The sequence below is a fragment of the Carcharodon carcharias genome, chromosome 26, assembly GCF_017639515.1.
Source record: "Carcharodon carcharias isolate sCarCar2 chromosome 26, sCarCar2.pri, whole genome shotgun sequence".
Classification (NCBI taxonomy): Eukaryota; Metazoa; Chordata; class Chondrichthyes; order Lamniformes; family Lamnidae; genus Carcharodon; species Carcharodon carcharias.
Window position 1 is genome coordinate 39839109 of NC_054492.1, and position 21590 is coordinate 39860698.

Sequence of the window (21590 nt, forward strand, 5' to 3'; positions counted from 1 at the left end):
TAACCATAGATGGCCTATGTCCAGCTGCTTGCATGGAGAATGATCATTTGGAGGTATTTCATAGTCACAAATGCCCATAGAACTGTATCTCAGCATGTTTAACCAATTTTAAGCTCTTAGGTGTTAGAGGAAGTTGGGGGTAGGGTTGTTGTAATCAAATTTACTTCAACCTAATCCTAATTTCCTTTAGTCCAATTGTCGTCTTTCCCTTTGAAGATGCTACTTCCTGCTGGAATGTTGTTCCTCTGGCATTTCACTCAATTAGCAATTATGTAAAATATCAGTGGACTGGTCACAGGGGGATTACATTCATCTTGATCCAGACCTCAGCCAAGGTGCAATTTTGGTAGCAATTGCTGGACAACTATCAGGAGATGGATTCCCTGACCATTCTCTTTTTCTGTTTTCAATGGTACTGAGCTACATCTATGCAACTACCCTAAAACTGGTTATCTCACGCAGATTGAGGTTGAAACCGGGATTCTTTTTACAAGCGTTGCTCAGCTACACGCTAGATAAGCTTACTGAACTGACAGGAGTGAAAAATTCCTGACTGATATTTTTGGTTATCAGTTCCACTACCTGTGGCCAAGATGGGCTTCCAATGTTAGTGCCTAGTAAATATGCCTGCTCCATTTGTGCACAAAGTGTGTATTGGAATGTTCATGTACTGTCCATATTCATATGCAGTGTATACATTTTTAGGACCAAACTTTCAGATCTTGGGTTTTTCATGTTCACACGTTTTTAATTAATTATTTTGTTAGAAATGACTTTTAATTTTTTTATATTAGTTACTTGGTACCTGTTGTGAATTTTTATGCTTACAGTAAGACCTAGAATACTTTACACCTGCCTGTGGTGCATTAGTTGAATGTTTCCATGCTGTGGCGGTGGGAAAGGCTCTTTGGGACAGAAACATGTTATACATCCATCATCAAAAACAATTGGGCAAAAATCCCAAGATTTTGGAATGTATTCTGATAAAGACTATTTTAAGTGTTGCAGAGTAAAACATTGCATTGCCAACTACTGGTTTCATTCTTTTGCTTCAGTATAATTATCAATTATTGAAAATAAATATAATTTGGTTCAGCCTTTACTATACCCTTTGGGACTGAGTCAAACTGATGTGATTGGAATATCCCCTCTGTGCTGCTACAAGGATCAAAGTGAAATTAGTTTGAGGCAGTCCTTTTCACCTGCAAATGTAAAGCTGTGTAGTTTGCAACTCAGTGTTATTAATAAAGGATAGTTGGACTATTTTAATAATTTTAAACTTGTGAACAGCATGCAATAATTTTGGGAGTTAAATAAATTGATTGTTATTGAGGGAGATGGTAGCATAGTGGTAATGTCACTGGACTAGTAATCAAGAGGCCCAAGCTAATGCTCTGGGGACACTGACTCAAATACCACCACAGCTGCTGGTGGAATTTAAATTTGATTAGGAAATCTGGGGTCGGAAGCTAGTCTCAGTAATGGTGGCCATGGAACTATCATCGATTGTCGTGAAAACCCATCTGGTTCACTAATGTCCTTTAGGGGAGGAAATCTGCCATCCTTACCTGGTTTGGCCTACGTGTAACTCCAGGCCCACAACACAGTTGACTCTTAACTGCCCTCTGCAATGGCCTAGCAAGACACTCAGTTCAAGGGTAATTATGATGGACAACAAATACTGGCCTTGCCAGCAACACCCATATCCCATGAAAGAATAAAGGAAAAAAAAAGTCTTTTTCAGTTTCACCTGAAAATAAAAACCATTTCCAAATATCCTACCTTTAACCACTGGGCAGCCAATAATTGCATTGTAGCTGATCCCCTGCAATTTTTAAGAAATTGCATGAAAATTAGGCTAGTGGGGAAAATGAGGGATATTAATCAGCCAGTATAGTTTCAGACTGAGGACTAACCTGATATATGCCCTAAAAGGCTCATGAGGACTCGAAACGTCAACTCTTTTCTTCTCCGCCGATGCTGCCAGACCTGCGGAGTTTTTCCAGGTAATTCTGTTTTTGTTCTGATGTATGTCCTGTCTTTCTTACAGTCTCAGCATAAAAACAGGATGCTCCTGCTGCAGGCATTGTTTCTGACTTTATTAAGCATGTTTGAAGCAGGCTTCCTCATAGTTATATTAAATAGCACCATGTAATATCCTGTCCCCATAGGAAATGCTGTTGCTCTTTTGAAATGTTTGATTTTTTTTAAAGCTTCTTTTTGTCAGTGTTAAAGGAGTGATATCTGTTTTACTCAAAGTTTGTGTTAAATTATAGTAAAGCATTTAAGAATATTTTTAAGATAGTGAAGAATCTTTGGAAATCTCTGAAGAGTCAGCTGTGGCTCAGTGGCAACACTTCTTGTGTCTGAGCCAAGACTTGGGGTTCAAATCCCCTTCCAGATAATTGAATGTGTAAATTGTGGGCTGACACTCCAGTGCAACACTGAGGGAGTATTCCACTGCCTGACCTACTGCCTCTAAGATGAGAGGTTAAACTGAGGTCACCACCTCCCCTTTGGCAATATCCTGTGGCAATATTTGAAAGAAGAACAGGGCAGTTCTCCCTGCTATCTTGATCGATATTTATCACTCAACTAACATTACTAAAGTACAGATTATGTGGCCGTTATTACACATTGGAATGCTGCTGTGCACAAATTGGCTGCGGCGCTTCCTATATTCCAATAGTGACTACATTTCCTGAGGTTGTGGGGCAGTGATCAGCTCCAAAAAAATATCCAAAAGGGTGATTGAACATCAACCATTATACCGAGTGCTAGAATATAAAGGGGAGGAAATTTTGCTGCAGCTATTCAAAGTTCTCTCTGGACCATATTTGGAATATTGTTCAGAGTTCTGGGCACCACACCTTAGGTTATATTGGCCTTCTTTCATGGGGAGTGGGTATCTCTGGCTAGGCCAGCATTTATTGCCCATCCCTAATTGCCCTTGAGAAGGTGGTGCACGCACAGATTCACCAGAATGTAAGCAGGGCAGTAAAGGTTACATTATGAGAAGTGATTACATAAACTAATCTCTGGATTTAGGATTTAAGAGGTGGTTTGATTGAGGCTTTTAGGATCTTGCAAGGAATTGAAGGTCTGGATAGTATTATATAATATTTACAGTGCAGAAACACCATGTAAGTGTTTATTCTGCATGCGAGCTGCCTCCCACATTTCTTCATCCAGCGCCATCGACAGATCCTTCTAATCCTTTCTCAAGTACTGCTGAAAAAGAGACATGATGTTGAAGCTTTTTGTCTTGCACTCATCAGAACAGACACAAGAATACCAAGTTTCAAAGGGAGCAGCAACTCATACTGCATGAGAAAATGGTACTGATTGTTTGGCAAGTCAACTCTGGTTGAAGCACTGCCATGGAAAATGCACCAAGGAACCACTGCCCCAAGTGCTTTCGTTTAATTCAAATCAAGGCACAATGCCTGGACGTGTTCTTTCTATTTGCAGAGGACTGACCATACTTGACCAGCTCATGCTTGTAAAACTCAAAACATAAAGTCAAATGTGGGATGTTATTCCACGATTGGACAACACTTGTTGAACAATCCCGAGTGTACTAGGAATTACACTAACAACTAATTTAAAATTATCAGTTGGGCTTTCAATGTGCTTATGCTTATAGAAGTTGCATATGTTCATACACAGGGCCCTGTCCTCTGCAAGCAGGAAGAACATGGGCAAGCATTGTGCCTTTTTATTTTGAATTAAACAAAAGCATAGGGACCAATAGTTCCCTGGTGCATTCTCCATGGCAACACCTCAACCAATCAGAGTCAACTTACCAACCAATCAGCACCTTTTTCAGATGCAATATAAATTGTTGCTCCCTTTGAAATTTGATATTCTTGCATCTGCCCTGATAAGTCAAGGCAAAAAGCATCAATAGCATGTCTCTTTTTTCAGCAATAATCCTTTCTCCCTCATGTGTTTATGCAGCTTTCCCTTAAATGCATTTAGGCTAGTCACCTCAACTAGTTCTTGTGGAAGCACATTCCATATTTCAACCGCTCTCTGGGTAAAGGGGTTTCTTTCTCCTGAGTTCCTTATTGGATTTATCATTGACTATCTTGTATTTATGGCCCCTAGTTCTGGTCTCTCTTGCAAGTGGGAACAATCTCTATGTCTACCCAATCAAAACCTTTTCATAATTTAAAAATCTCTATCTGGTCACCCCACAGTCTTGCTTTTTCTAGAGGAAAGAACTCCAGCCTGTTTAATCTTTCTTAATAGGTGTAAATCTCAGTTTGTTATCATTCTAGTAAATCATTTTTGCACCTTCTGTACAGCTTCTATATTTTTTACAATTTGGAGACTAGAAATGGTCACTGTGTGGTCTAGTTAAGGTTCTATACAAGTTTAACTTGCCTTTGTTCTTTTCAATTCTATCCCTGTAGATATGAACCCCAGTTCTTTGTTTTTTTTTATGGCTTTATTAACCTGTATTGCTACTTTTAGTGACCTGTGTACCTGTACCCCTAGCTCTCTCTTCTCCAATGCCCCAGTTAGACACTTATTTTCCAAGGAGTGTGTGGCCTCCTCATTTTGCCTATCAAAATATGCATTAATTCCCTGCTGATTCCTGTTGCCTAGGATAACGCATGAAGGCTGGCCATTTAGACAAGTTAATGGAGGGTTGTTTGGAGAGCTGTCCAGCAAGAGTCATCTTTTAGGAAGGGAAGAAAATTTACTCAATCCATTTTATGATCTGCTTGTATTTTTGGATTGATTCTAGTCAAACTAATTCTGATGAAAGTATGTATTCTCTCTGAACAAATAAGCAGTTTATTTTGCTTCCTCTTTATCTTTATAGTCATTATTACATGTCAAAATACCCTGATGCATTTGGCTACAGTTATCTGTTCCCACTCTAATCAGCTTGTGGGTCATGCTCTGTTAATGATTAGCAGATGAATGTGCAATTCCTATAAACAGGGTCTGGTTACTGGCACACAGAACAGTACTCGTTCTTTAATGGGAGTTGGGGGACGGATGCTGACAGTGTCAAAATCAGTCAACAAGTGCATTCTCGGTGTTGTTGTGAATGTACAGCAACCAATATTCACCATGATAATGGAATGGCCTTGAGTATGTACACAAGGAAATTGTGAGTGACCTCCCAGATGGAGGTCACTGTTGTAAATTTGGCAAGAGACAGCTCTGATGATATTGAGCAGTGATCAGCATCTTTCCTGTCCTGGACCCTACTTTTGGTGTTTCATCGGTAATAAAAGTTAAGTAAATGTTGAACTGTAAAAATATTATGTGTGTTCATTGAACATGGCCACGTGCCTTAAACAATAGTAGTTGAATTTTGACCTATATTCAGGAAAGGAAGGGGGCAGTCATTGAGGTTAAATGGAATTACAATAGATAGAAAAATATGTTGGGCTGTGGATAGCTGTAAGCAAATTATTATAGCAAAAGGACATGGAGATGGAAATAGTTTGTTTTCTTCTTCGTGGAAGAAATCTGTGAAGAAAATCTTTTCTTCACAGAATTCCCATACTTTTATGTTCTTTTATATTTTAATCTGTGGAGCCTGATGCTCGGGAGTCAGTACTTAGAGTTAAATCAGCTTTCTGTATCTAGGCGACAGAGTTCCAGGTAAAACTGGGTCTGAGGGCCTGTTGACTGAATGTTTGTTTGGAAAATCCATTTAACAACATAATGAGGGTGTCTCATTGACATGGGGTCCCAGAATCTGAACTTAAAACACATGTGAAAGCATCTTTGGTGTACAATTGTTAGCTCTTTATTAAAAACATTAAGAACTTTACCACAAGCTGTCCAACTCTCCTTGGACTAAAGTTGTGTGAAGAACTTTGATTTTATTGATCTAACACAGTGATGCAACGTTTTGCTCCTGTGCCATCAGTTATGAACAGGATGATTTAAGTTAAATGTAGTCCCACAGGATTTAGTGTTGTTGCTTGCTTAGTGAATACCATGTAATCTTATAAACTCCCTGCATAGAACCACAGAAAAGTTACAGCACAGAAGGAGGCCATTCAGCCCATCTTGTCCATGCCAGCCCAAGGACACCCAGTTGCCCTTTCTAATCCCACCTTCCTGCCCCCGGCCCATAGCCCTGCATGTGCTGATGGCTTTCCTGAAGCTACCCTGAGATTCAGGGATTTTTGTTTTGCTCTGTGACTGAAACAATTTCGAAGAATTTACGGTGGGTGTTTAGGGAGCCCAGTGAATTCAAATTCTTTGTCATTGCATGACAACTTTAAGATAGTCATCCATGGTTGAAATGCGAAACTTCCCATATATATCCCGCAAGTTTCTGTTTCTGTTGTCAGTTTTACTGAACCTTTCCCCATGTTGGTAACTGAAGAAACTATAAAGTTGAAAAAGCAGACAAAGGCTTGAAAAATTATAAAGAACCTCACCTTAAGACTGTTCCAAATTTTTGTCTATGTTTATCCACTGCTAAAACAATGGTGCAAGAGTATCCCTTCTGCAAACCTTCAGGGCTGCAGAATTGAAACAGGCTAAATCTAGCTACATATATTTTAAAGACTTACTTTTACGCTCACTTTGTCCATGTCCTAGTTGTTACATTTTTGTGCAATTTTATGTCAATCATGATTTTTTTGATCCAGCCAATGATGGCAGTGTCATCCCTCAGCTTTACACCTACCAGGTCCTTGCCTTGTACTGCAGAAAAGCTGTAATGTTCCAGACGATTCCGCTTCTCTGCTTCCTAAATTGCTTTACATTTCCCGATTTACTTATGAATATAATAAATCAATATATTAATGTAGAATTATGGACAGAATGTATGACATTTAAAACGGGCTGATTTTGTCTGCAAGCCCTGGCCCAGATAACCCCCACCCTAGACCCCCACTTCAGAACATTTTGGTTCCGATTCCCTATGTCCAATGCTCTGGGAGATTGACTAGGAAATAAATAGAAGTGCCTGAGTTCTTAGACTTCAGTGGATGGATTGTCACATCTGCAGGTTAGATGCCTTGGCACAGAGTCATCATCGTTACAGTTTTTTTGACCAAGGGAGTGCCACATAGCTGCTTTAGTATTAAGCCAGAAATACCAATGCCTCCTTGATCATTATGAAGTTGATGGTTTAGAAATCTGACCCCACCCCTGTTCACTTCACCTGTATAATATGCTTCAGTGAGCCTGAATAATTGTACTGAGAATGTAGTCAGAATGAAGTACTGCATTGAAAGAAATACCCTAGTGATCCATTATTCAGTAGAAAGTTCTACCACTGTCAATTCATTATTTAACAGTTTCCTAATGGCATAAAATAAATTCCTATAATAAATAAATTGGTCTTTCATATGAGAATTACTATTACACAAACTACTTTTTTGACTTTACCCACCTACCCCTCAATTTGCCTGACCTGCCTCCTGCCTTCATTGTTCAACTGTTCAAATTGTTACTTTGTGCTGAGTAGTGCTCCACTCAGTATCGTTTGGAGATTTTAAAGAGGAAGACAAGGAACTAACTCCTCCTCTTCTTCTTGAGTTCTCTGCCCAAAAGCAGTTCCGACCTGCCATGCCACAACTTCCACCACGGATAGGGCAAGGTGGCAGGTCCCGAATCCACCTCAGCTGGGATGGGGGTTGAACCCTTTACTGTTGGCACCAATTTGGCCTACATGGGCACATCCGGCAAACTGTGCCTAACAGCCCACCAAGGAGTTGCTGCAGCAGCATACACTCTTACTTGCATGTCGTAGCCTGGAGCTATGAATCATGATGATGGTAGAGACTCCGATTTCTTTCTTGGCTGACCAGGATTCTCCCACTCTCACTGCCTGTCATTGGTGTATGTTGGAAGGGCTTACACGTTGATACCCAGTCTGTTTGACTGCGTTATGAATGCACCTTCTAGGCCATCAAGTTCTGGGGTGGGATTTGAACCTGGAGCTTCTGACTCAGAGGCAGAGACACTACCCACTGTGCTCCGAGACCTCCTTGAACTAGCTATTAAGCTGTTTAAAGTGCTTAACAGGATTGAACAGTGCAGTGCATGGGAGTTGGCTACAAGATTCGGTCAGTTACAGTGATCATTTGGGCTACTGACAAAATCGATCACTGTGATCAAATTTTGCTGAAGCCCATCTTGGTTCAATGTTCATCGACATTATCAATTTCTCCCTAAAAACCGTTGTCCATTTCATACTTCACCACTCTTTACTGTACTTTTAGGGATAATTTATGTGCTTAGCAACTTGAGAAATGTCTGGACGCACCGCCTGCTTCATAGCACTATCCTATCATGGTTCCATTCTTACCTGTCTCGATGTAACTGGTGCAATGGCTTCATCTGTCATTCACACTCAGTTACTTCCAGATATATATTTGACTCTTTCCCCCATTCCTCACTAATGTTATCTATAGACATGGAGTCAGCTTTTCTGTTATTTTGGTGACAGACCCTGTTGCCACTCTGTCATATCCTCCACTTAACAATTGGCACTCTCTGGTCAGGTCACTTTTCTGTTATCAATTTGGAGCAACCTGAACTTTCTCCAGCTTTATCAGTGGCATGACCAAGGTTGGTAACTTAGATCAGGCCAGACATTTCCACACTTTAGTCCCTAATTTCATCCTCCTTGCTACATACTCTTGCTAAAGCACAGAATGAATAACCTTAGAATTTTGTTTCGCCCAACACTGAGCTCAACCTTAATCCAGTCAATAGCTAAGGGTGTCTGCCTTTCCTTTTGTCGCACAGACCACCCCCACCCCAACTCCCACTCCGACTCCACCTCCAGCGCTGAAAATGTTATCCGTGCCTTCTCATCTCCATTCTCAACTTTTCCAGTTGCCTACTCCATTTCATCTGAAATTCCACCTACCACACCCCCTTTCCTTCTACGTTCTGCTTAACTGTTGCCCAGAGATTTTTAGATCCCCACTGACCTCTCTTAATATTGATTTCAAAAACCTGGTCCTTGCTTCCAGATCCCTCCATAGTCTGCATCACCCTGATAGTGCAGTTTGTTTCGAACCTGTGCCCCACCTTGCATCCTGTACTTTTTCGTCTATGCTTAACTGTCTGGTCCCTGTCTTTGCTCACCCTTCATTCTCTGCTGTGTTCCTCTTTCTAAAAGAATCCACCTTGCTATTCTTCCCCTTTCAAAAACATCCTAAAAATCTAACTTTTAGATGAAACCTAGTTAGCTCCCATAACTCCAATCCCTCAAATTCTGCCCCTTTCCCCCTCCCAAATCCGTAACATCTCTGGGATGTTTTGCTATGTTATTGAAAGTTGTTGTTTAATCAGCTGTTGTTCTTCTTTGTGTTTTACTGACTATTAATGAGATTATTTTCCAAATTGCAGTTGGTCGGCCTGTGTATTGCAAGTTATTTTCGATGGAGCCTTATATTGGTGCTATTCAAGATAAACAAGTGCAGCGAGATTATGGAATTCAGATCAGGTTTATTCAAGATGCCCAAGAACAAGCGACCCGAGCACAAAAATCTCAGACTGCTCTTAACAAATCAGGGTCTTACGGAGTCAGCATTAGGGTACAGGGAATTGATGGGCAACCATATGTAGTGCTAAACAGCAACCAGGAAGGACATTTGCAAATGTTTGAGCCTCCACCTGAAAATGGTTCCTTTGATCAAACTTTGTCTCAGGATGGTTTTAATGCATATTCTGGTCCCTATGCAAGAGAACAAGGAAATGGATTTTCCAATAATTGCCATTTCACTTATCCAGAACATCAATACTTCAATTTGCTTAAGCCATCTCCTTACCCACAGCTGCCTATGCCTGTAGTAGAAACCTCAAAGATTGAGGTTGATAAAAAACACACAAAAGCAGGTAGTTTACTGAATTTCCAAAAGCATCCTGAGATTCTGAAGCCATATGACCCTGACAAGGACCTCTTGAAATGCACTAGTCAACAAAGTGTGACCAGTAGCAAGTTATCAGAAAGAGATAAAGACAAATCTTTTCATCGTTTACCCAAGTCTGAATTTCAAGATAAGTTAGGTAATCGACCATCGAGTTCAATAAAGCCCAACGACGAGAAAAGTAATTTCAGCAAGCCCACAACAGTGGAAGATCCAACCAAGAAAACTGCTGGGTCTGCCAGTCGAAAAATTGATATGTTGAACACGAACAAAAGATGTCAAAACAACACCAGCCCTGATTCGGAAGATTCTCGGAGAACACGACCAGATTTGCTCCCTTTGCGCCGGCAAGATTCAACTGGAAGAGGTTTTGATGCTTCTAGGTCAAGGAGGTCATCATCTTCAACTCCAACATCAGCAAATTCAGACAAGCTAAATCCTTCATACAAGCTATGGTTGGATGATCCAGATGAAGAGCTTTCTGCTGAAAATGTAAACCGGCATGAGAACAGGAGATACATTCCCTTTTTTCCAGGCACTGGTCGTGACATTGACTCAGGCCCTATTCCTGGGGTGGATGAATTGATTGATAAATTTGACGGAAAAGATGGACAGCACCGGCGAGGTAGGTCTGCAAAGAGAAACCGCATTAACCCAGAAGATCAAAAACGATCCCGAAGTGTAGATAGTGCTTTTCCACCTAGATCGCAAGATAATCCTGCTTACCTAGACCAACACAGTAAAAAGCTTGGAATATCAAATGAACATTTGTTGAGACCATCGCAGTTGTGCCATAAAAATGCTGCCTCACAAAGCTTACGAAACCCTGCTTCTTGTGAGAATGTGCCATCCAATTCTACTGGTAATCTTGGCAGGTGTCAAACACAACCTACAGAAAACCAAGGAAGCCTGAATTATGGTTTTATGAAGATTTCAGGTCAGACTGAAATGAATGGTGGGGCTCCTAAGCAACATAGTAGGAGAATTGCTTGTAAATCTGCCACATTCCCTGTAGGTACACTCAATAAAACTGAAGCCAAAAAAGAGGAGATAACTTCTGTTACACCAACAAAGACTGGTAAAACAACCCCTTTCTTCTTTGGGATCAGTAAGAGCTCAGATCCCAAGCAGCGCACCGCTTGTACAAGCCAAACTGCCTGTGATCATGATGTGCAGGTAAGCAGAGCTGTAAGATATATAAAAAAAATACATTTTCTATTAAAGGATGATTAATTTTCCAATTATCATAAGAATGATGTATTGCCAGATGCTGGATGTTTGTCAAAAGAGTCATTGGTAACTGATGAATTATTGCGTTGGTGTAGCAAATGTAAGATACATATTATAATGAATTTTTTGTTAGATTTTTGAAAAAAAAACAGAATGTAGCACCTTAAGTAATACCCCAATGCATTTTCTATAGATTTGAATGTGCCTTTAAGCACCAAATTAGTATTTAACTCTTAAGATATCTAAGTAAAAATTGTCCTGTGCTGCTATGATTAGGATTGAAGAACCTATCATAACTTCACAAAAATGGTTAGATCTGCGGATTTCATGTAGCGTTCTGAATGTTCTCGTTGTGAGTAACAAGTAATCTCAGCTTACAGAATAACATTAATTTGCATTTGCTTGAATCTACAAGCACTGCATCTCAAAAATTACTAATTTCTTTCCTCTAACTGATCATTCCATCTTTATTCCCAGCAGTTTCATACAAACAGGTGAGAGCCGCCTTTTACTCGCCCAAAGTATTTTTCTTTTAAGTATCAGTCTATTAACCCGAAGATCTGGCAGTGGAGCACCTGCATGTGATGTCAGTGGGTAGTGATCAGGAGCGTGTGTGAATCTTGACAAATATGCCTTTCCCTTCTCCTCCTCCCCCAATTTATTGACTGCTGCCAACATTGTTAGGACCCCAACATTGAACCCTATAGAGATTGCCTGCTGCGTGCACCATGCTAATTTGCTGATCTTGTCAGTGATGCACTGTCGTGCAGATTGGCCAAGAGCTCCATTGCAAGGCTCAATTGGTGTAAATTTGCCGATATTGTTTGGTGGAGTATGTGGGGTTGGTCTTGTAAGGTTCTAGTTTCTCGCCCCGTTCCTGTAGCTCACTTAGCTCTTCCATTTATGGAGTTTGAAGTTATCCCCTAAAGCTCAACTGCTCATTTATTTTGTTACTGTTTGATTGTCATTCCAGTAGGGATTGTGTTTAGTGCTTTTCTCTCAAAGAATTTCATGGAAAAGGTCAAAGAAGAACAAACTTGGGAAGTTGGGGATAGATTGGCCACTACTCACCATTATGCCACCAAATGTATCTCCTGTTATCTGGCAATGCCAGAAGAGAGGCAGATGGTCAGTCATCTATGGCACAGAGACTTGCAGCAATATCCAGCATTGGAACAGCATTGCTAATAGCACTCAAGATATCACCTTTCCTCCTTTCATTTTCCAGGCCACTATAGGACATGAACTGTATCAGTCAACCTTCTGTGCACAGATGGGTGACTACGCATCATTCGACAAACCAACTTTTTCTATCTTTTGCCCATTGAATGGCAACAGCAACATGATAGGCTGCCCTATTTTACTGCAGGATTTCCCAAAGAAAGTAACTGATGCTGTCCACATGGTCTTCTGAGCTCCGTGGGTAGAACATAAGATCTGTGCAACCAGAGTATGCTCTCCTACACACCTCCTCATTGAACCAGAATTAGTTATTTGGCTTGATCGTGATGGAGGAGTGAGGGATCAGACAGGCCATGAGGTTACAAATTGTGATGGCATATGATTCTGCTATATCATCATAGATGCCTGGTTTTGAACCTTTAGTTCTGTTGTTAACCTATCTCACTTAGCATAGTGTGGCATGACATAATGGAGGGTGTCCTCATTGTGAAGATGGGATTTAGTCCCACAAAGACTGTGCATTGGTCACTCCTGCCAATGTTGCCATGGACAAACACATTTGCAAAAGATAGATTATTGAGATAGAAGTCAAGTAGGTTACTCCCTCAGGTGGTGATTTTCTCACCACCTGCTACAAACCTAGTCTGGCAGCTCTGCCTATCAGGACTTGGCAAACTCAGTCAGTTTTGGTAATACTGAGCCACTTATGGTAATGAACGTTTAAATCCCCACTCAGAATAGATCCTGTGCCTTTTGCTGTCTTTAGTGCTTTCTCCAGGTGGTGTTCAACATGGAGCATGTACTGGTTCATCAACAATGTGGAGCATCTGGCTCCTTTCTCTGGCATCAGCATTTTATTTCCAGATTCAAATAAAATTGAATTCAAATTCTTAAACTATTCACTATAGTGGGACTAATTATCTGGATCATTAATTTGAGCCTGGATGAATAGTCCAGAAATACCAGGCCCAGGCATGCGATTTCCTAGGTGTTCACTTATTTGGTTTCTCCAAAAGGTGGAAGTGTTTTTGTTAGCAGGAATTTCTAGACTATTGATAAAACATTTTTAACAGGCATGATTTTCACCTAGGCAAAAGGCAAAACCATTTTGTGGGATGGCAGGAACATTTGGATAGTTGGCCTATTATCTATTAATAATACATGTTTTACTAACCTTTCTGTAGTCACTTGTATTGAAGCTGTAATTATGGCCTCGAAATAGATAAAATGTAAGCACAGGGATATGGCTTAGAGGTTGTTTAGTTTACCGGCTGAACTTAAAATTAAAGTTGTATGTTTCAGTAGCATACCAACTTAATTATATTTTTAATTTTGTGAAACATTTTTAGGTAACTCCTGACCTTCTGAAAGACCAACAAATGAATGAGGAGACAGCAAAACAGATCCTTTACAACTGTCTCAAAGTGGGGTTGGTATCCAAGACAATGTAAATATTGGGTTGCATATGTTGCTCAAGCTTGAAATGGATTTTTAAAACCCTGTTAAATGTACATTTTTCCAAAATCATTAAAGCTCAAGAGAAATGATTTTAGAAATACAACTTGGTGTTGACATTAAGCATCCTCTGCTCATTTTCCCCAGATCTAGATTGTATGTTATACTGTTTAATCTTTTAAGTGCTTTGTCCCATACAAATGAAACAAATTGGGGACTGAAGAACAGTTTGGAAACTCCTACGCACCATTATGGATGTTTCTTTTGTTCATGTGGAATTTTTTTCGATTTATTTGTATTGTACCTGTGAGCTTTCTGTGCTTAAACATTAATTATTCAATAACACAAAAGCACTTATCTTACAAGTGTCAGGGGAGATTCAGCACATAGGTTGACTTAAATATGAGTGCTTAATGAGGGAGCAGAATTTTGTTTTGTATCCATTTAATCCAGTGTGAATTATTTAATTGGTTCACAGCTAAACTTATTCCATTTACACATCTTAGCCCAAATGCTGCAGCTATGTATTTAGTAATTTATTAAAATGCACATGAGTTTACATTTCTGTAAAGTGAACATTCATTGTAATTCAGTTTTTTTTTGCACTTACAATTTGTAAGTGATTTGACTAATAACTTGAACTAAGCAATGGAAGTCATTTATAACTGCACTTTCAAATTCCCAAATTTCACCCTACATTCATCATGACATTTCTTCAGCTAACAATCTATTCAATTTAACCCTCATCCCCACCTTTGCCCTTGTTTCCATTAAGACCGTTACTAGGGAGAGCGACCAAGGTAAGAGAAGGTATGTCCCACATCTCAGCCCCCTCACATCCAAAGGACATGTGGCACAATCATTCATCATCAGATCTGGCTGGACTACATAAAGCACTACTAGGTCCTGCTCTCCTCTGCCACGATTGTTCACTGGTCTAGGATGATCCTGGATTGCAAAGATAACCCCTGGCTTCTCTTCTCCACTATGAACTTTCCTTCTTCATAACCCCTCTCCCCTAACTTCTCCACACTTAGCTCCAACAAGTGGGAGGAGCTCATGGACTTCTTTGTCACTAAGATTGAGACCTATTTAGTTTCCTCTGCAACTTCTCCCTCTTCCACTCGCACACCTGGCAAAATTCCCCCTAATGTTCAACCACCGCACCACCCCCCCGCCTTATCCCTGAACTTGCATATTTTCCCAGTTTCTCTCCTATCTCCCATCACGTGCTCTCCGCCCATGAGACCCACCTGCTCCCACCAGGTGCCATCCCTCCCCGGACACCAGCTTACCTGCACTCTTACGTTACCTGCATTCTTACTTATTTAGCAGGTTACTAATGATCCATCTTCCCTCACCATAAACCAGCATATACAAATTAACAGTAAAGAAGAAAATAATGACACTAAAGAAGGACAAATCCCCAAGACAGCTTAGTTTCAACCTGGGGTTTTAAAGGAGGTAGCTGAGAACACTACAGATGTCCTACTCTTGGAACATTGCATGTCTACTTGATTATTTAAGAAATGTGAGAGGGGGAAACCAGACAATTATAGAACAGTTAGCCTAATATCTGTTGTTGGGAAATTACTAGAGTCTATAATTAAGGAGAGTGTGACTGAAGACCTTGCAAAATTTTTAGCAGATTAGAGTGTGCCAGCAACAAATTCTAAAAAGGTAGGGCTGGCCTGATAACCTGATTGAATTTTTTGAGGAGGTGACTAAAGCATTGGACGGGGAGAATGGTCATGGATGTTATTTGTAAGGAATTGCAGAAGGTACTCTATAAAATACTTTGAGAGACTGTTAGTTAAAGTTGAAGGTCCTGGAATTGAAGGCAAACTATGAAGGCTGTTGACCTTGGAGGGAATGCAGCTTGGATTTGCTAGAATGATACGTGGGCTCCAAGGGCTAAATTGTGTGAGGAGAGATTTTACAAAGTATGGTTGTATTCCCTGGAATTTAGAAGATTAAGGGATGATTTGATCAACATTTTTGAACTATTAATGGCAACTGATAAGATAGATGGAAAAGATTTCCCCTCATTGGGGAATCCAGGACTAGGATTGCTTAAAAATTTAAAGCCAGGTTTTCAGGGGTGTAGTTAGGAGACACTTCTCCAGTCAAAGGGTGTCCTAACTCGCAGCAAACATCATCTGTATACTAGCTGAACTCCATTGGCTCCCAATCCAGAACACTCCAATTTTAAAATTCTCATCCTTGTTCACAAATCCCTCTGTGGCTTCACCACTCCTTTCTCTGTAAGCTTCCCCCATTCTACAAGCTTTCATGATCTCTGATGTCCTCAATTCTGGCCACTTGCCCGTTTCTGATTTCAATTGTTCCACCCTAGTAACTGTGTTGTCAGCAAATGAGGCCCTAAACTCTGGAAATCACTTCCCAAACCCATCTACCTCTCTTTTTAAGATGTGCCTGTATACTAGCCCTTGGATCAGCCTATCTTGTTGGCTCAGTGTCAGAGTTTGTTCAGTAATGCTCTTGTAAAATGCCTTTGCTAAGTTAAGGCTGTTATATAAATGCAAACTATTGTTGTAAAGAATACAGCAAAATGAGAATTCAGTACTCAAAAATTAAATGATCAGATAATCTGAATTAAGCAACTTTGAGTTAGGAAAGTTAAACTGCACTATCACAAACTTGAAATACATCTGCAAATTTTTTAATTCATTGGTATTTACTAAATCATTTATAGTTAATTTCTAAAATGTTTTGATTTATTTTCAAATGCAATTAAACAATCTTACTTGATGGAAACTCAATCCAGTGTAAAAGAGAAATGCTGATATATCCAACTGACAAACCGGATTCACTGAATGTTTGTACCATGTTGTTGAGTTGTTATCCAGCTTGTAACTTTTTTCCACTCCTTTCCTGATGGTGTAAAATGCAGTTTCATAAGAGATGATAGCTCTGTACCTCTTGCAGGTGTCATTTTATTGATGGTGGACCATGGTGGTGGGTCTCAGCAGCTAGTTTGACTAATGTATCAGTTCAGTTGATGTCCAAGCACTGACACCTTCCAGCAACAGCCAGTAAAGAGGATCAATGGTAATTTGTGGTTTTAGCTGAGGTCAGCTAACTTGGTACCAACTTGAAATCATCTTACGTAACGAAAGGTAAATTGGATAGACCCCGAAAATCGGCACAGATAATGCAGTTTGCAGTCACCCTGCACCCATTTGATGTGATGCAAGCATCATGGCATTTTTGTGCTATCTGTTCATGAGTATGGCTCCTGAGTTCAGCCAGCACTAACTGTGCTGTTGAATGGCTGCTTGTATCAGTGCCAGCACCATTTAAAACCTGCATCTCTCAGAAGGTGTGTGGCGGTGGGGGGGGGGCGGGTGCATTGTGGCTGGAGCAGCTGCTGGGAGTCCTTTCAGCTGAATCTGACCCAGGAAAGAAAGAACAATGGCTGAATGTGGGAGAGCACGGACACCCGGGTATTCCAACGCTGAACTAGAGCTCTTGTTGGAGGAGGTAGAAGGGAGGAGAGATCTTGTATATCCTCAGGAGGGTAGGAGCCCTGTCAGACACATGGTGAAAAGGCATTAGGAGCAGATAGCTGCAGAGGTCAATGCCAAGTATTGGGCCCCAAGGACCTGGTTGCTATCCTTGAAGAGACTTAATGACCTCAAATGGTGATGAAGGCCAGTTAGTGGCTCTTCAAATGCCGCATATATCACCAGCTGCACCTGGTGCCTCAGACGTCTCTCAAATCATCGCTCCCATCATTCACCTACCAGCACTCTATCAATCAGGGCTCATAGCTAACATGCACATGTTTCTTATTACCCTTACACGCTTAGCACTGTTGCAAGCCTCATACCCAAATACCACCATTTCATCCAAACAACACTCACTGACTCATTTCCCCCTCTCTTGCAGGAGAAACTAGAGTACAGCTGAATGTACCAGGAACTAAACAAAGGGGGAGAAGTTGCTTGCATTTTAACCCCCATGGAGGAGACAGTGCTATTATTCATATACCTAAGCTCCCTTCTCACACCCAACTATCCTCCAATACCACAGTTTCTAATGCCTATTTGCACAAAGCCTGCAGTCAATGCAAGGGAGCATGGAGGAGTTTGGCACCAAATGGCAAAGGGTTTGCACAGAGCTTGGATCCCAAGCTCTCCAGGGCAGAAGTGATGAGCAACTCCTTCAATACACTTCACAGAATCACAGAATTGTTACAGCCTCTTGGCCCATTGTGCCTGCACTGGCTCTCTGAATGAGCATTTCACCTAGTGTCATTCTCCTACCTTCCCTCTAAAACCTTGCACATTCTTCCATTTCAGATAATGATCCAATTCCCTCTTTAATGTCTCAGTTGAACCTGCCTCCAGCACGCACTCAGGCAGTGCATCTCACATCCTAACCACTAGCTGTGCGAGAAAGTGTTTTTTCTCGTATTGTTTTTGCTTCTTTTACTAACTACCTTAAATCTGTGCCCTCTAGTTCTCGAACTTATGCCAATGGGAACAGTTTCTCCCTGTCTGCCCTGTCATGATTTTGAATACTTCCATCAAATCTCCTCTCAGCCCTCTTTTCACCGAGGAAAAAGAATGCCAACTTCCCCAATCTACCTTCATAACTGAAGTTTCTTATCCCTGGAATTATTCTCATAAACCTCTCTCCAACATTTTCACATCCTTCTCAAAATACAGTGCCCAGAACTTGACACAGTATTCCAGCTGACTAGTGTCTCATACAAGCTCAACATAACCTCCTTGCTCTTGTAGTCTATGCCCTATTAATAAAGCCTAGGATACTGTATGCTTTATTAACTACTCTCTCAACCTGTCCTCCCACCTTTCATGGCTTATGCACATCTACACCCAGGTCCCTTTGCTTCTGTATCCCCTTTAGAGTTGTACCCTTTATTTCATACTGTCTCTCCATATATTTAGATCTAACCATGATGCAGCATGTGATTGGTGATGTCTCAGTTTTCATTGCAGTGTAAGCAGCTTCCACCAAAGTCTGAGCGCTGCATTGGAAGCCCTCAGATTGAAGTCCTACGTGCTCTATTCCAAGAACAAGGCCGACTAGTGCACCAGTGTCTGGCAGCAGCTGGTTTGCGCAGAAGCCTTGAAGTCAGCAAAAAGTGCTTTAGCACCTGTCATACCACTCCTTGTGGACTTAGGAAACTTGAAATAATCTTTGAAAGTAGCCAAAAGAAATCAACCAGCACCGAACCTGTAAGTAGTGGATGATCCATTTACATAATGCTGGTGAGGGAGTCATTTCTGCTGCGTAACACGTGTTGAGATGCGCAAGCTTCAGAGAGGGCATCAGCTGGCTTACTGAACTCCAAAATGGCGCTCACAATCAGCGTTGGATGCTGATTGATGTCACCACCTGCTTGCTATGCATACTCCTGGTAGACAGTAACGCTGCAACGGCGGTGTTCAATGGGCTTCTTGTCAGGAGTGTGCGCATGCGTCATGGACGCAATTTTGGAACCCTGAGGGCACTCTGTGGGGAAAAAAACGGGCACTACCAACCAAATATTCTGCTCATTGTTTTTGACTCGGACACGTTCCAACTCACATATTTAGATGTTAAGCCATTGATGTGATCCTCTTTTTAAAAAATTGCATTGATTAGGTTCAGTGGTTGATGTGTGCATAGACTTCCAAAAGGTGTTTAACAAAGTGCCACACAACAGACTTATCAGCAAACCCATGGAATAAAGGACACGTTGGCAGCATGAGTACAAAATTGGCTGAGTGCCAGAAAATAAGAGTGTAGCAGTGAGCGATTGTTTTCAGACTGGAGGGAGGTGTACAGTGGGATTTCCCAGGGCTCAGGACTAAGACATTACTTTTCTTGATCTATATTAACGACCTAGCCTTGGTGTGTACAGGGCACAACTTCATTATTTGCAGATGACTTGGAAGTATTGTGGACTGTGAGGAGAATAGTGATAGACTTCGAGAGGACGTAGAGAGGCTGGTGGGATGGGTGGACATGTGGCAGCTGAAATTTAACGCAAAGAAGTGAGAAGTGATACATTTTAGTAGGGAGAACATATCAAGTAAAGGGTACAATTCCAGTTAGCATGTAGGAACAGAGAGATCTGAGGGGATTTGTGCACAAATCATTGAAGGTGGTAGGGCAAGTTGAAAAAGTGGATAAAAAGGCTGATTAACAAAAGGCATGGGGTACAAAAAGCAGTTGTGAAGGTTTGACTTCAACTGGAGTATTATGCAAAATTCTGGGCACGACACTTTCGGAAGCAGGTGAAAGCTTTAGAGAGGGCACAGAAAAGATTGATGAGAATGATTTCTGGGATGAGGGATTTCAGCGATATGGATAGATTGGAAAAAATGGGGTTGTTCTCCTTAGATTGAGAGGGGATTTGATGGAGATGCTCAAAATCATGAGCGGGTGCAGACAGAGTAGATAAAGTGAAATTGTTCTGATTGGCAAAAGGGTCGAGAACCAGAGAACGCTGATTTAAGGTGAATGGCACAAGAACCAATGGCGACACGAGGAAAAGCTTTTTTACACAGCGAGTGGTTAAGATCTGGAATGCACTGGAGGCAGGTTCAAATGTGGTTTTCAAATGGGCATTGCAAGAGCCTAAAAGGAGAAAATTTGCATGCTACAGGAAGGGGGATGGGGAGTGGGACTAGTTATATTACCGTTGCAGAGAGCCAGCATGGATTTGACTGGCTGAATGGCCTCCTGTGCTGTAACCATCCTATGCTTTATCCTGCATGTGTTCCACTGTGGTCTGATTTAACTGTATACAAGTTTTACAGGAAAAAATCCGACCTAGAAAATCTAATTTCAAGTGTTTGTTTACAATTCACTCTCATCTAGAAATGCCAGATTATGCTTTAGGTTTGAAAATCTGTGAACATTTAACTTGCCACCTCAATTACTTAAATGCTTGGGAGTTTTTTTAACTGCTTTTGGTGTGGCTATGATTTGAACTGGTCACATCCTGTAGCCTTGTGCGTACATCTAAGAGACCAATAAATGAAAGGAGCAAAGTGCAATTGCTGAATAGATGAAATAAAAGCAAGAAATAATCAACTGGCCTTCCAGCACCTGTAAAGAAAAAAGGCACAGGTCAACATTTTGGGTGTGGACTGTTTGCTGGAACTGGAAACTCAAAAAAAAAGCAAGCTTTATAATGCAAATCAGAATGAAATAAATAGTCTGGGGGAAGGGAATAGGCAAAGATCAGGAATGCTGACTCCAATTGCAAAGGGGAGATAATGGAGAAAGAGCCAAAGTGAGTTGTTTGGCTGTAATTAAGATTTAACATGATGTTAAAAATTCACTTGCATTTGAATGGATATGCTCCATTTCCTTTGACATCTTTAGTGGGGAAGTACCGCACTTCACAACCCTCACTTTGAGTCTGTTTACGAAGTACTTGTGTAGCGAAGCTTATGGAGGAGCAAGCAGCTTCTCAATTTCCGCGTTTCACCGTGCACGCTTGGATGCCAGAAGTTGCTGTCTGATTTACTCAATAATAACATTAAGAGCTTGATAACCTCATCATTTTTCTTGCTAAAAAATCTGTGCCTCAGCTCCAGTGGAAAAATTCCATTGTCTAAAGTCCCTCGCCACAACTGGTTTCATCCTGGTAAATCTATACTGTATGCTCATTGTATCTTTTCTATAATGGAGCATTCACAACTGCACACTGTTCTGTACTTGTGGCCTAACTATCGTCTTGTTAATTTTCTCTTGTTATTCGTTAGGCTCCCTCTAAAAAAGAGCATCCTGGGCAACTATCAGCCTCTTTGGTTATGTCTGTAGGCACACAGCCAGTGTAAATGGATTTGACTGGGGTGTTTTGTT

General features: G+C 40.9%; 1 protein-coding gene across 1 annotated transcript in view; it reads left to right on the forward strand.

Annotated features, from left to right (window-relative positions):
• The window catches only part of cgnl1 (cingulin-like 1), a 150371-nt gene that overhangs the window by 26398 nt on the left and 102383 nt on the right, over positions 1 to 21590 (forward strand). Inside the window, exons 2-3 of the mRNA XM_041174928.1 lie at positions 9352 to 11048; positions 13634 to 13713. Of these exons, the coding sequence (XP_041030862.1) occupies positions 9384 to 11048; positions 13634 to 13713 (1745 nt within the window). The 5' untranslated portion in view covers positions 9352 to 9383. The remainder of the gene's footprint in view (positions 1 to 9351; positions 11049 to 13633; positions 13714 to 21590) is intronic.